At 43.7% G+C, this 11,905-nt stretch overlaps 1 protein-coding gene across 2 annotated transcripts; it reads right to left on the minus strand.

The window, feature by feature from the left end:
* Positions 1-2,913: 2,913 nt before the first annotated feature.
* selenbp1 (selenium binding protein 1) lies at positions 2,914-10,971 on the minus strand. Of its 2 annotated transcripts, XM_044116720.1 has the most exons (12): positions 10,856-10,971; positions 10,344-10,397; positions 10,053-10,165; positions 8,852-9,037; positions 8,018-8,138; positions 7,776-7,958; positions 4,239-4,420; positions 3,869-3,947; positions 3,666-3,787; positions 3,497-3,589; positions 3,317-3,435; positions 2,914-3,222 (listed from the first exon to the last, which is right to left on the minus strand). In XM_044116720.1, exons 1-12 carry the CDS (start codon positions 10,857-10,859, stop codon positions 3,060-3,062), a joined length of 1,419 nt encoding a protein of 472 aa, XP_043972655.1. In that variant the 5' UTR covers positions 10,860-10,971; the 3' UTR covers positions 2,914-3,059. The 2 variants fall into 2 exon arrangements, with proteins under 2 accessions (XP_043972655.1, XP_043972656.1); XM_044116721.1 differs by lacking the exons at positions 10,053-10,165; positions 10,344-10,397 and having other exon boundaries at positions 10,856-10,936.
* Between the last annotated feature and the right edge of the window lie 934 nt (positions 10,972-11,905).

An 11,905-nucleotide genomic window follows, 5' to 3' on the forward strand; every position in this document is an offset into this window, starting at 1 on the left:
TGTGGAGAACATACTGAAAATCGTTTGACTCATATGTGTCAATAAAGCTGTAAAAACCGTATTTATGTAAATTAATCTGCGAAATAATTTTAGGGCTCACATGGTTAAGAAACGGGATAATGTTAAGAATATCTTTAAAAGTTTCCTCTTCGGTCATATTTCAGTCCATTTTCTCATCAATATGCGAGAGTTTAGAGCGATGCGCGCTCCCGAGACAGGGCACGCGATTCTCGGTAGGCATGCGTTTCTCGGCATAACACCTGCTGTCCCAGTGCTCAGCGCCCTGCGCCTCCTACTAATGTGGACTCAGTCAAAGTCCACATTTAGGGTTCAGGGTTGGGACAGAACAGCCCTCGTTATGGATTAACTGGTGGCTAAATTAACTGGTTGAAACCGGTGCGCACCGCAGATGTATCTAAATTGTAGGTGGCTGTGTTGATGCCTGTTGAAAAATGCTACTTGTGTGACAAAACGGTCTTCAAAACTTTACTATAAATCCCATTTGAAGCAGATATGTTTAATGTTGCACGTGAAAATTATATTTCAAAACAAGTTTTTACAGAGCAGCGTTGAGTTGGCTTAGATATGAAAACCAGATCAATGAGTAACACGACAATTCCGTTCACAGTCGGGTTCATGAGTCCCCAGCACAGGAGCAGGTGACTAACTCTGTAATTTTGCAGGGAGACCGGGACGCCCTGGTTCTGGTACCGCTCAGTGGGAAATGTGGCAGATGTTCTATGCAGAGGGTGTACTTTCTTTTGGATGGTCAGGTTGTGTCTCACTGATCCCAGCAGCTCTGCAGAAGTTTACAGAACTTTAAAAAAAAAATCACAAGATATTAAAAATATTTTAAGTCCAGTGTTTATTTTTATGTTATTTATTTTAAGTCTGACCTCTGGGGGACAAACCTCTAATATGTAGCTTCACATTGTTGCTAACTGTGGAATCCTTTAGTCAAACTACGGAAGAGGATAAGGGCCCCAAAAAAAAAAAAAAAAAAAAAAAGGTTTTTCTCAGTGGCCCTAATCCTCTTTCGTAGCAATTTTACTGGGTTAAAGTTTCAGTCAAATAAAGTTTCACATCTCTGGGTTGGGCTTTTCATAAATTCTTAATACTTTGATGTTTATATTTATGCCCTTATTTTGAAATGTCCGTTTACACGGCAGTTCTGTTTCCGCTCTTCACGTTTCCTGGAAATAAACATTAAGAAGAAACGTAGCAAGTAGTGATGTTACGTGATGAGCCGAGGCTTCGAGGCGTGTGTCGAGTAATGGAGGGGGCGTTTCCGTAAAGCGCGTATCGAGGCTTGCTTCATTTAGGGGAGGAGCCGAAAACGATGACGTCCGAAGCCTCGCTGCCCGGCTGTACCACGTGACTGCTTCGGGAAATGGCTCAGATTTTGTCGCGCGGTTTGACAGCTTTATAAACCCCACAGGCTCCATTCAAAACGTGGGTTGTTGTAGGCGAGTTGCGGTCAGTTGAGAGAGTGGATAGAGTTTTGATAGTTTGGATAGCAGAGTTTGGATAATGGTTATTTAGTTTGAGACAGTTAGTTTGGTGTTTGGAGAGTTTAGGAGAGAGATAGATAGATAGGAGATTTAGGAGCGCGAAGACAGGATAGGAGTAGGATGGAGCCAGCGAGAGGTAAGGTGAACTGAACATTTGCAGATGCATTAGGTTTGTTTATGAGGAACTGTATTTTCCACTGTTTCTTATTTTCTGTAAAGGTGAGGTGTTTATTGTGCACCAAGGAGTTGGGGTACAATAATAACACCTCATCCATGCTAAGACACTACCGTGCCTTGCATGAGAATAGGGAGGAAACTGGAGCTTCACCCAGCCAAGGTATTTCATTACTATACTATATACTATACTATAATCATCGGTCACTGTACCCCAATCTGTACAAACTTGCACTTATTTATTTATGCACCCCGGCATCATGTGTGCCATGTGAGCGTGTCTTTTCAAAGGCTGGAGAAGTCAAAAAAGAGAAATCGTTTGAAACCTAAAACTGTGGAGAAATTGTTGTTTCTTAATAAAAATGAATGAAATCATCCAAGTTACACAAGCATTAGCCTATTCACTACCCCCTCCCTAGTTCCACAAGCACTTTCACTGTCCTCTGCCTGATTAAGCTCATGCCATTTTTCTAGAGTCACAGAAAAACATTATTACACAACATGCCATATCACATGACACTATTTTGGGAATAATTACACACAGAGAATACATTCAAACAATATTTTATTGTTCAAACAATATTTTATTGTACACATATGTACACCTTTTGTGAAGTCATTCCCAAGACCCATAATAGACAAAAATTCAATGCATCACATGTGTTAAGATACAGCGGGCTGTGATTGTACACCTGGCCAGTAGGTGGTGTCGTGTGCACATGAAGCCTCAAGAAATGAACCCTTTCTTGAACCAATTGGCTCAAGTGGTACAATGCCTCATGAGGCTTCATCTCACCATCACTAGTAGCAAGAGACAAACGGGAACAAAATCAAACACAGTAGAAAACCAGATCGAAACATAAATATGATATTTAAGGGCTTTTAGAACCAACATGTCAAAATAAAATGGAGCTGGAAAAGTGAAGATTTTCTGGGGCAGATAGAATTTGTCTTGGCGTTAGCACCTTAGCATTAGCTTCTGCTAAATACGTTGCTGATGTAGCATATTAGCAGCTAATGTAGCATATTAGCAGCTAATGTAGCATATTAGCAACTAATGTAGCACATTAGCAGCTAATGTAGCATACTAGCAGCTAATGTATATAGTTACCGCCGCTGCAGCTAGCGATGCCGACCAGTGAAGACCAGATTGAAGCTGATCTCAAATTAGAGATAAAAAGTTTTTGTCTTTTTATCTCTACAGACAGAAATCACTCATCATTCTGGACGCAGAAGGAAAATCTGATTTATTCAAAACCTTCTCAGCACATGGCAGAAACATTTGACCCTCCAATGAGGGTCAGCTTACAATCAGTAGCAAATCTCTACCCACAGCGCCCCCTGTTGATGAGCGCTCCTCCGTCCGTCGGGGCATCAGACCCAGATGTCGGAGGTGCAGTCGCCCCCCGGGTAGCGCAGCTCGTGGGCCAGAGCCGGGCCGTCGGGCTCCTGACCGAAGTCCACCAGGAAGTCCCGGTCGAGGGTCAGACCGCCCCGCTCCGCGTCCACGTCGACCCGCATCATCACCGAGCCCTCTCTGCAAAACACCGGGACACGCTCAGCTTCTGTGGCCCAACGTGCGGTTGCGGACCTCAGCAGGCGCCGGGTTCTTCCGGGTCGTGGGTCGGTACCTCATCATGTCCGGGTAGAACTGCTTGTCCCAGCCGCTGAACAGAGACGTGGTGACGTAAAGCCTACGACCGTCCAGACTGAGCTGCAGCATCTGGGGTCCTCCAGGGACACGCTTCCCCTGAGGGACAGACAGGTGAGACAGGTGAGACAGACAGACTCAGGTAGATCCTCTCTGGTACCTTGATGATGCACGGAGCCGGCTGCTCCTGCTTTTCTGGATCCTCCAGGACTTTGACTGGTCCGTCTCTGATGATGCTTCCTCCCAGGAACACCTGGAACAGACAGACAGGTGAGCCGTCTCACTCTGAGGTCTGGCCGCAGCAGCAGACAGGTGTGATGACATCCGACCTGTCCAACCAATCCAGGGTTCCTGCGGTCTGTGATGTCATACTGCCTGATGTCACCGTGGAGCCAGTTGCTGAAGTAGAGGAAACGGTCATCCAACGAGATCAGGATGTCGGTGATGAGGCCTGGAGACAGGTGAGACAGAGACAGGTGAGACAGAGACAGGTGAGACAGAGACAGGTGAGACAGGTAGACTGTGGCCTCACCTGGCATCTCAGGTAGCATCCATCCCTCCACCTTCTTACTGGGAACACTGATCACCTTCTCTGCGGCCCAGTCGCCTTTCTGAGGAAACAACAGAACCATCAGAACCTTTTGATGGTTCTGATGATGGACACCAGAACCGGATCTCCAGATATCTCTGTTCTGCAGGTTCTGGGTTCCAGGTGGTTCTGGTTCATTTCACCAGTAACATAAGAACCTTCCAACTTTATTCCAGTTTTAATCAGAAATTGTTTTTAGGCTCATGATGGCCGATGGAGACCCACTGGACCCCTCTGGTACCAGAACCTCCTGCGTTTGGACCAGAACGTCCTAGAGAAGTCCGGTAGACTCCAGGACGGCTGTGGTTCTGACCGAGGTTCTGTAGAACCTGAAGACACATCCCCGCAGGGCACATCCCACGTAGCCCTCGGCGGCGTCGGGGCGGTGCAGGAAGCGGACCTCCAGAGGGATGGCGCCATCTTCTCCCAGGTCCAGAGTCTGCAGCTTCCTGTGGCTGGTCCAGTCCCAGACATGGAGGGCAGATCCGTAGAGACCTGGAACAAAACGCCGGGCTGGTTTGAGTCGGTCCAGGGGTTCTGACCCACTGGGACCAGAACCGTAAACTTGATGGCACCAGAAACACGCGGGAGGGAGCCGGTCTGTTGGGTCCAGATTGGTTCTGAGGCGGTGGCCGCACTTCCACTAACGTGCTTAGAGCACAGCTCATTTTTTAGCGTCCTAGCTAACCTAGCTAACCTAGCTCCTCTGACTTTTCCAAATAAATTTACTCAGAAGTTTTGTAAACTTTCAGCTGAATAAATAAAGTTGTGTTGAAGTTTTTCTTATCGACTGAAGATTTCTTCTAGTAGTTAGACGTTTATATTCATGCTTTTATTTTGAAGTCTGTTTACGCAGCAGTTCTGTTTCCTCTCCTCAGGTGATGCAGAGCAGCAATAATGTTTATTGTGTACCCAGAATGCATTGCTGCAGCTCAACAGTACACAGTTTAAAATGTGCTGGGCCATGTAGGCTGGATGTATTTATTAATATTACTATCATTACTGTTGCTGGTATGATTTTTATTGTTCTTTCTGTATTTATCATCAAAAATCATTAAAAGAAAAACACATTACTCAATTACTGGTTTCCCAAAGAACACGAGAAAATAAATTATTCTTACAGTTTAAGAAAAATGCAAATGAACATTCAACTTTGATCAGCTTTTTCTTATTCAGAGCCATAAAAATTCAAAAGAACTGCCCTAAAAACACAAAACATGGATCGAATCATAATCAGTCGTAACTCTTCTCCACCTCCGGGTTCCTGCCGGGTTCTGCTGCCTTCAGGAGAATGGGACATCAGAGTATCATCCATACAATTTCACCACATGCCATTAATGTGTAAACCAGAACTTTCAGCAGAAAAAGCTCCAGATCGTTTTAATGCCATAGAAATATTGGACAGAAACATGGATGATATCTTTAGACCTTTCTATTGATTTATAGATTAATAAATTAATAGAAAGGTCAGAACAAAGCTGGATCTTAATGAAGTGTCATGGAGTCACTGAACAGCTTCCTGACATCAACACTGACATGAAAAATAACATTGAAGAAATATATCAAATAAAATCTAATTAAAAACATAAATAAATCATAAGTTTCTTACTGTTTTACTCTAAAATATATTGATGTGGTCCCAACAAACCCCTGGCACAATATTATTTTATCTTTTATCTGAAAATGGTGTCTGTTTGTTCTGTATTAATTATTGCTCAAAAGGTCTTGCCTTACAGGTTTATTCCTCTGTATTTAGTTTATTCTTGCATTTTGTTCTTTGTTCATTTCCATTTAGTTTCCTTTGATTAGTTTTAGCGTTTCTTGGTTTACTGTACTCTTTTTACGTGCCGATCTTCTGTTTGACTTTTAATAAAGTAATTTATTATCAGGACAATGTTTTTTGTCTCGCGGTTTTCCATACATCCATATAAATCTGGCATCAATCAGAGTAGAAAACTCTTATAAAAGTCAGATGAAATACGCCCCCTGGTGGCGATAAACACAGGAAAAGATAAAAAGCTGCTCCAGCATCTTCCTGATCTGCCCTCATATAAACTCCTGATGTTTCACCTTTCAGCGCCGGTGAATCCTGATCCTGATCCTGATCCACTTCTGTTCCGCTCTATGTTCCGGTTCTCTTGTTTCTGAGTTTTGCACGTCGTTTTGTTGTTTTTTCAACCCCACAGTGAGTTGCTGTCGGGGAGCCGATCGATGGGGAAAAGCAGACTGATCCGGTAAACTGATGAGTGAGATTAAAAGTTCTGGTTCTGCCGCTTGCAGCACCGGACCGGTGGTAACTAAAATGAAGGCTCTCTGTCGTGGAATCACCCACGAAGGGATTTCTTTATGAAACGGGTTCATTTTTCTGAGGGTTTGGTGATTTTCGTCACAACATGTTTATCAGAGAGATAATCTGGAAGCATCCAGACAAATATTAAAACACTTTTGAATATAAAGTTCCCCCTTTAGTCAATATTCCTGCCAGCGCCCCCTGCCGTCCCCTTTGGCCCCCAGGGGCCGGTGCCACCCTGTTCAGAGATGTAGCAGTAGCTATTAGTGCTTTAACAACCCACAACCACAGGTGGCGCTATAGCTCCCCCTGGAAATATTAGATTTAGTTGTTTTGTCTTTTCATCTAATTTAACATTTCTTATTCGTAGTCGTTGTGGCATTTTCATTAAAATACACAAACGTTTAAAAAAAAATCAATTAATATATATTGAGTTAAAAAAACAAACATCATGCAACAGGATGTGAACTTTGTTATTATCACTTCTGGGAAACAATGGCCGTGACGCAGCATCTTAGTTTTCTTAGGAGGCCAGTATGATGGGAAGATTATAGTGGTTTTTCCATCTGGTTCAGTTCATTCTCCAGTCTGGAAGGTGATGCACCTGTAAGTTGTTTGCCAACCACCATAAAAAGAAAAAGGAGGAGAAGAAAAAACTCTGGGGCGTTTGGGTGGCAATGTAGACATGGAGCATCTCTGACCTGAACGAAGGACGGGACTACAACTTAAATTTACATAAACACATGTGTATATTATGTAAATCAAGTTTGAGAAACTTTTTTTTGAAATGGCAGTATTTGTTTTTTATTGAATATGCAAGAATGACAATCTCAAACAACACGTCAATAACAAACATTACAAAAACCAAATACAACTCCTGCTGCTACAAATCACTATTAGGAACCGAGGCTCAAAGTACGAAAATTAGATAAAAATAAATAAATAAAAAAAGTTAAATTAAACTAATCAGAGGGGAGAACTAACTGAAAATCTCCCACTAACTCAAACAATTTAATTGTGTTTAAATTCTGCATTTTAAAAAAAGGAAAGTTCATTTTTGAGAGCAGAGATTGAGAGGCAGCATTTTCCACAGAGACATTTATGGATATAATATTTAACTACAATAATTAGAACATTGACTAAAGATTCCATGTTTCTTTCTTTGATAGATAAACTGAACTGAATGTTTAGTAAAGAAATAAAATTCACATTTATTGTTTTAGGAGACAGAAAGTTTCAAAGTTGATCCTATAAGTTCAATATTTCTTTACATTCGTAAAACAAATGTTTAGTTGTTTCCAAAAACCACAATTCTCCACATTAATATTAAATCTCTCTTTAAAACTCATTTGATGGATTTATGTTATTAATTATTTTAAAATGTAATTCTTTAGGAGGAATTGGGAATTTCAAATAATTTGTCCTAATTTTGACTATCATAGATCTGCAAGCATTTTGTAAGAGAACTGTTTGTTATTTATTGAAACTGATTCAAAAACCTGTTGCTGCATTTATTACCTCTAATGTCCACACAATTACAGCTGTTACAAGACCACTGACCTTCCTTGACGTGGGCCGGGTTGAAGCCGTGGACCAGCGCTTTGGGCGCCCCCCACTCGGTGCTGATCATCACATTATGGCGCGGCTGGTACCAGAAGTCGTAGCCGAACGGCGCCGCCTCGCCTGGATGCTCCCAGTTACCGACCACCTCGAACGTCTCACCGTCCAGCAAGACAAAGCCCCCTGCAACAGCAGCAGTTACCACCACCGTCCAGCAGAGGGCACCAGCTTGTGTTCCTCACCTTTACCGCCACCTGCTGGCTCTCCCATGCAGCTGATCATGATCTGACCGCTGGCCAGGCAGTGGCTGGTGTGAGGGTTGGCCAGGCCGCACTTCCAGTACAGATCGATGGGCTCCACCGTCTGGACACCCGCAAAGGAGCAAATACTTAGTTAGCAAGCTAAATATTTGGCTTACAAAATAAATCTCAATTAGCAATTTTAATATTTTATTAGGAAGATAGCTAAAGAACTAGTTACAAACTGACCTTCCTACATAAGCTTACTAGCTACATATTTAGCCTACAGTTAAATAAATTAAATACTTAGCTTGCTAACTAGTTGAACCTGTGATATTCATAATGGATGAATAATATGATGAAAATCTTAATTTAAACATCTTTTTTTTCTTATACCAGGCTAATTAACCCAAATTATTACTGTTCATTTTTGACTGTAACTTCAGAAAAAGCACAAATAACCATGTGCTCATCTGGGAACGGGACCACGAAGGATTCGTGTCGTTGGACCGGATCCCAAACAGAACCGCTTTCCTGTTTTCATTGACTGCCTCTTTAAGTCACTGTAATACCACGGCGGCACCAGCAGGGGGCAGGAGAGTCAGCTCTACATCTATGAAACCCCAACAGAAGAACGATTTGGGTTCAGCGTTCCTCCTCCTGTTTCCTGTTGTATAATCATTTCATAATCAAGCTGATCTGCATGTTTTCATTTCTACATGATTTCACTTTTACACACATTTTCTTGTTCATCATTTTAGTATCGTCTGCATGTTTCCTGACCCCTACATGACCTCCAGCAGGTCATGTAGGGGTCAGCAGCGTGCAGCCGCTGACCTTGTGGATCCGCGGCGCTCTGGGCTCGGTTCCGACGTCGATCACGTAGATCCGGGAGGAAATGAGCGACGGCAGAATGAGCCGGTTCCGGGTTCGGGTCGGGTCGCCGAAGCAGCTGCTGCAGGCGTTCCAACCGGAGTGATGCAGCTCATCGTTCAGGTTCGGCATCGGCAACCGGTGGATCACCTGCAGACGGGTCGGGTGAGATACTCTGGACCCAACAGAACCAACAGAACCAAATAGAACCAAACAGAACCATCAGAACCAAACAGAACCATCAGAACCAAACAGAACGACCAGAACCAAATAGAACCAAAGAGAACGAACAGAACCATCAGAACCAAACAGAACCATCAGAACCAAACAGAACGACCAGAACCATCAGAACCAAACAGAACGACCAGAACCAAACAGAACCATCAGAACCAAACAGAACGACCAGAACCAAACAGAACCATCAGAACCAAACAGAACCAACAGAACCAAACAGAACCATCAGAACCAAACAGAACGACCAGAACCAAACAGAACCATCAGAACCAAACAGAACCATCAGAACCAAACAGAACCATCAGAACCAAACAGAACGACCAGAACCAAACAGAACCATCAGAACCAAACAGAACCATCAGAACCAAACAGAACCATCAGAACCAAACAGAACCATCAGAACCAAACAGAACCAACAGAACCAAACAGAACCATCAGAACCAAACAGAACGACCAGAACCAAACAGAACCATCAGAACCAAACAGAACCATCAGAACCAAACAGAACGACCAGAACCAAACAGAACGACCAGAACCATCAGAACCAAACAGAACGACCAGAACCAAACAGAACCATCAGAACCAAACAGAACGACCAGAACCAAACAGAACCATCAGAACCAAACAGAACCAACAGAACCAAACAGAACCATCAGAACCAAACAGAACGACCAGAACCAAACAGAACCATCAGAACCAAACAGAACCATCAGAACCAAACAGAACGACCAGAACCAAACAGAACCATCAGAACCATCAGAACCAAACAGAACCAAACAGAACCATCAGAACCAAACAGAACCTGGAGTAGAGCCAGTCTGAGGTTCTGAGGTTGATCCAGACGAGTTCTGAGAGGAAAACAGAATCAGTTACAAGGACAGGAGACAGATGAGTCCAGCAGAACCGGGTCGTGGTTCTGGTCGGGTTCTACCTGGCAGTACGTGGGCGACTCGGGGTCGACGTCCACCGTGGCCAGGTAGTCGGGCTTCTGGACCGCGGTGCTGCGGTAGATACAGGGCAGGTAGACGATCCGCTCACGGGGTCCTGCAGGCAGAACCAGAACCTCTGACTGGACCGGAACCAGAACCCGGATCGTTGTTTTTCCTGTTGAACTTTCATAAAGTTTCTGGTTCGACTGTTTTTACTGTTTGGTGTGTTTGGACTTCCAGAACCAGAACCAGAGAGCTAACCTGGTTCTGGCCCAGTCCAGACCTCCACTCACCCCTCATGGCGTCCAGCGGGCTGCGGTATCCGGGTCCACATCCTGAACACTCGGCTGGAAAACACGAACGATCCGGAGTCATAAACAGAACCAACAGAACCTCTACTGGGTTGAGGGCAACCTGAACCCTACTGAGCATGCTCAGAACGGAACAGAGACCTCCTCAGGTGAAACAAACCGAGTCAGAATCTGAACAGAACCGGTTCTCACAAAGAGGGTTATATAACACACACACACACACACACAACTTCCCACAATAAACACATCCTGGCTTTTCATCATGGAAAAGTACCAAGGTCCAGATTCCCTGGCTCTGCCTGGAGAACACACACACACACACACACACACACACACAGAACCGGACCAGAACCAGGAATGTGAACCCTCCTGGTAGCCTAAAGCTGAAATTTCCCAGCTTCCTTGAAGAAGGCACACTGATGTTTTATAGCTGGATATTATTGATTATTGATCAGATATTTGTTGTTAACAGCAGCATGCTGAACCCAACTCACCCATATTGGATCTCCTGGTTCCGACCCGTCTGCTGGACTCTGCAGTCTGGGTCCGCTGTGGAACCAGTGGGCGGGGCGGCCGCTTTAAGTAGCAGGAAGCAGCCAATCAGAGAAGAGGGGCGGGACGTAAAGGCCGTTAACCCTCCGGCTGCCGGAACAGCGCGCCCCCTGCAGGCCTCTCTCTGAATCCCCTGAGATTTTAAACGCTGTTTCCTGATCCTCTCCAGGACGGACTTCCTGATGGTCATTCTGTTTCCACCTCATGGTTTCCTTACCTTCAACTCCATCAATGTCTCTGAACTCTGAACAGCTTCTTTGGCAAAGGTCGTCTTCTGGACAGCCGTCAGGTCAGCAGTCATGTGACCTGCAGATCTGAACTGAGAGACAATTTAAAGCATCTGCAGGTTTTGAGTTAATGATCTGATTAGTGTGGAGCACCAGGGGTATTCAGTACTAAATCTTTCCACAATATTCTAATTTTCTGAGAAACTAAATTTATTTTTTATTAATTATGAGTTATAATCATCAACACTAAAAGGAAAAAACATTTCGGTCTGTATGTAATGAATATAATATACAAATCTCACTTTGTGAATGGAATTACTGAATTAAATCAACTTCTTCGTGATATTGTAATTTTGTTATTAGAATAATATTGTCAAAACCCATAACCATAAAAAAAGTGTAGAGATCGTTATTGGGGTTAATCATGTTCTGAACTTTGAGACGATGTTCTTGGCCAGACGACCAAACTGTGTAAATGATTCTATAAAACTCACATGTTCAATATAATGCTTACTGCCAGTAAAAAAGCAATCACTCGAAAATGGATGACTGATAAAACGCCCACACTACAAGACTGGATAAACATCAACCAAGACATTCGCAAGATGGAGGAACTGAAACTGAAACTGGAGCAAGACAGATTTGAAAGATCCTGGACTCCATGGGAAACTTTCATGGACTCCAGATCTGAAACCGATGAAAATGAGGAGACAACCACTGTTCTTCAGCTTCTCTGTTCGATGTAGACTGTTTTACAGTTCGGGA

The sequence above is a fragment of the Gambusia affinis genome, linkage group LG05 (genome assembly GCF_019740435.1).
Source record: "Gambusia affinis linkage group LG05, SWU_Gaff_1.0, whole genome shotgun sequence".
NCBI classification, from domain to species: domain Eukaryota; kingdom Metazoa; phylum Chordata; class Actinopteri; order Cyprinodontiformes; family Poeciliidae; genus Gambusia; species Gambusia affinis.

Coding starts and splice junctions, on each gene's coding strand:
- selenbp1 (XM_044116720.1), bottom strand. Junction 10,166..10,343: donor CCCGCTGGACGCCATGAGGG/GTGAGTGGAGGT, acceptor TTCTGCCTGCAG/GACCCCGTGAGCGGATCGTC. Junction 3,436..3,496: donor CGGCTCCGTGCATCATCAAG/GTACCAGAGAGG, acceptor TCTGTCCCTCAG/GGGAAGCGTGTCCCTGGAGG.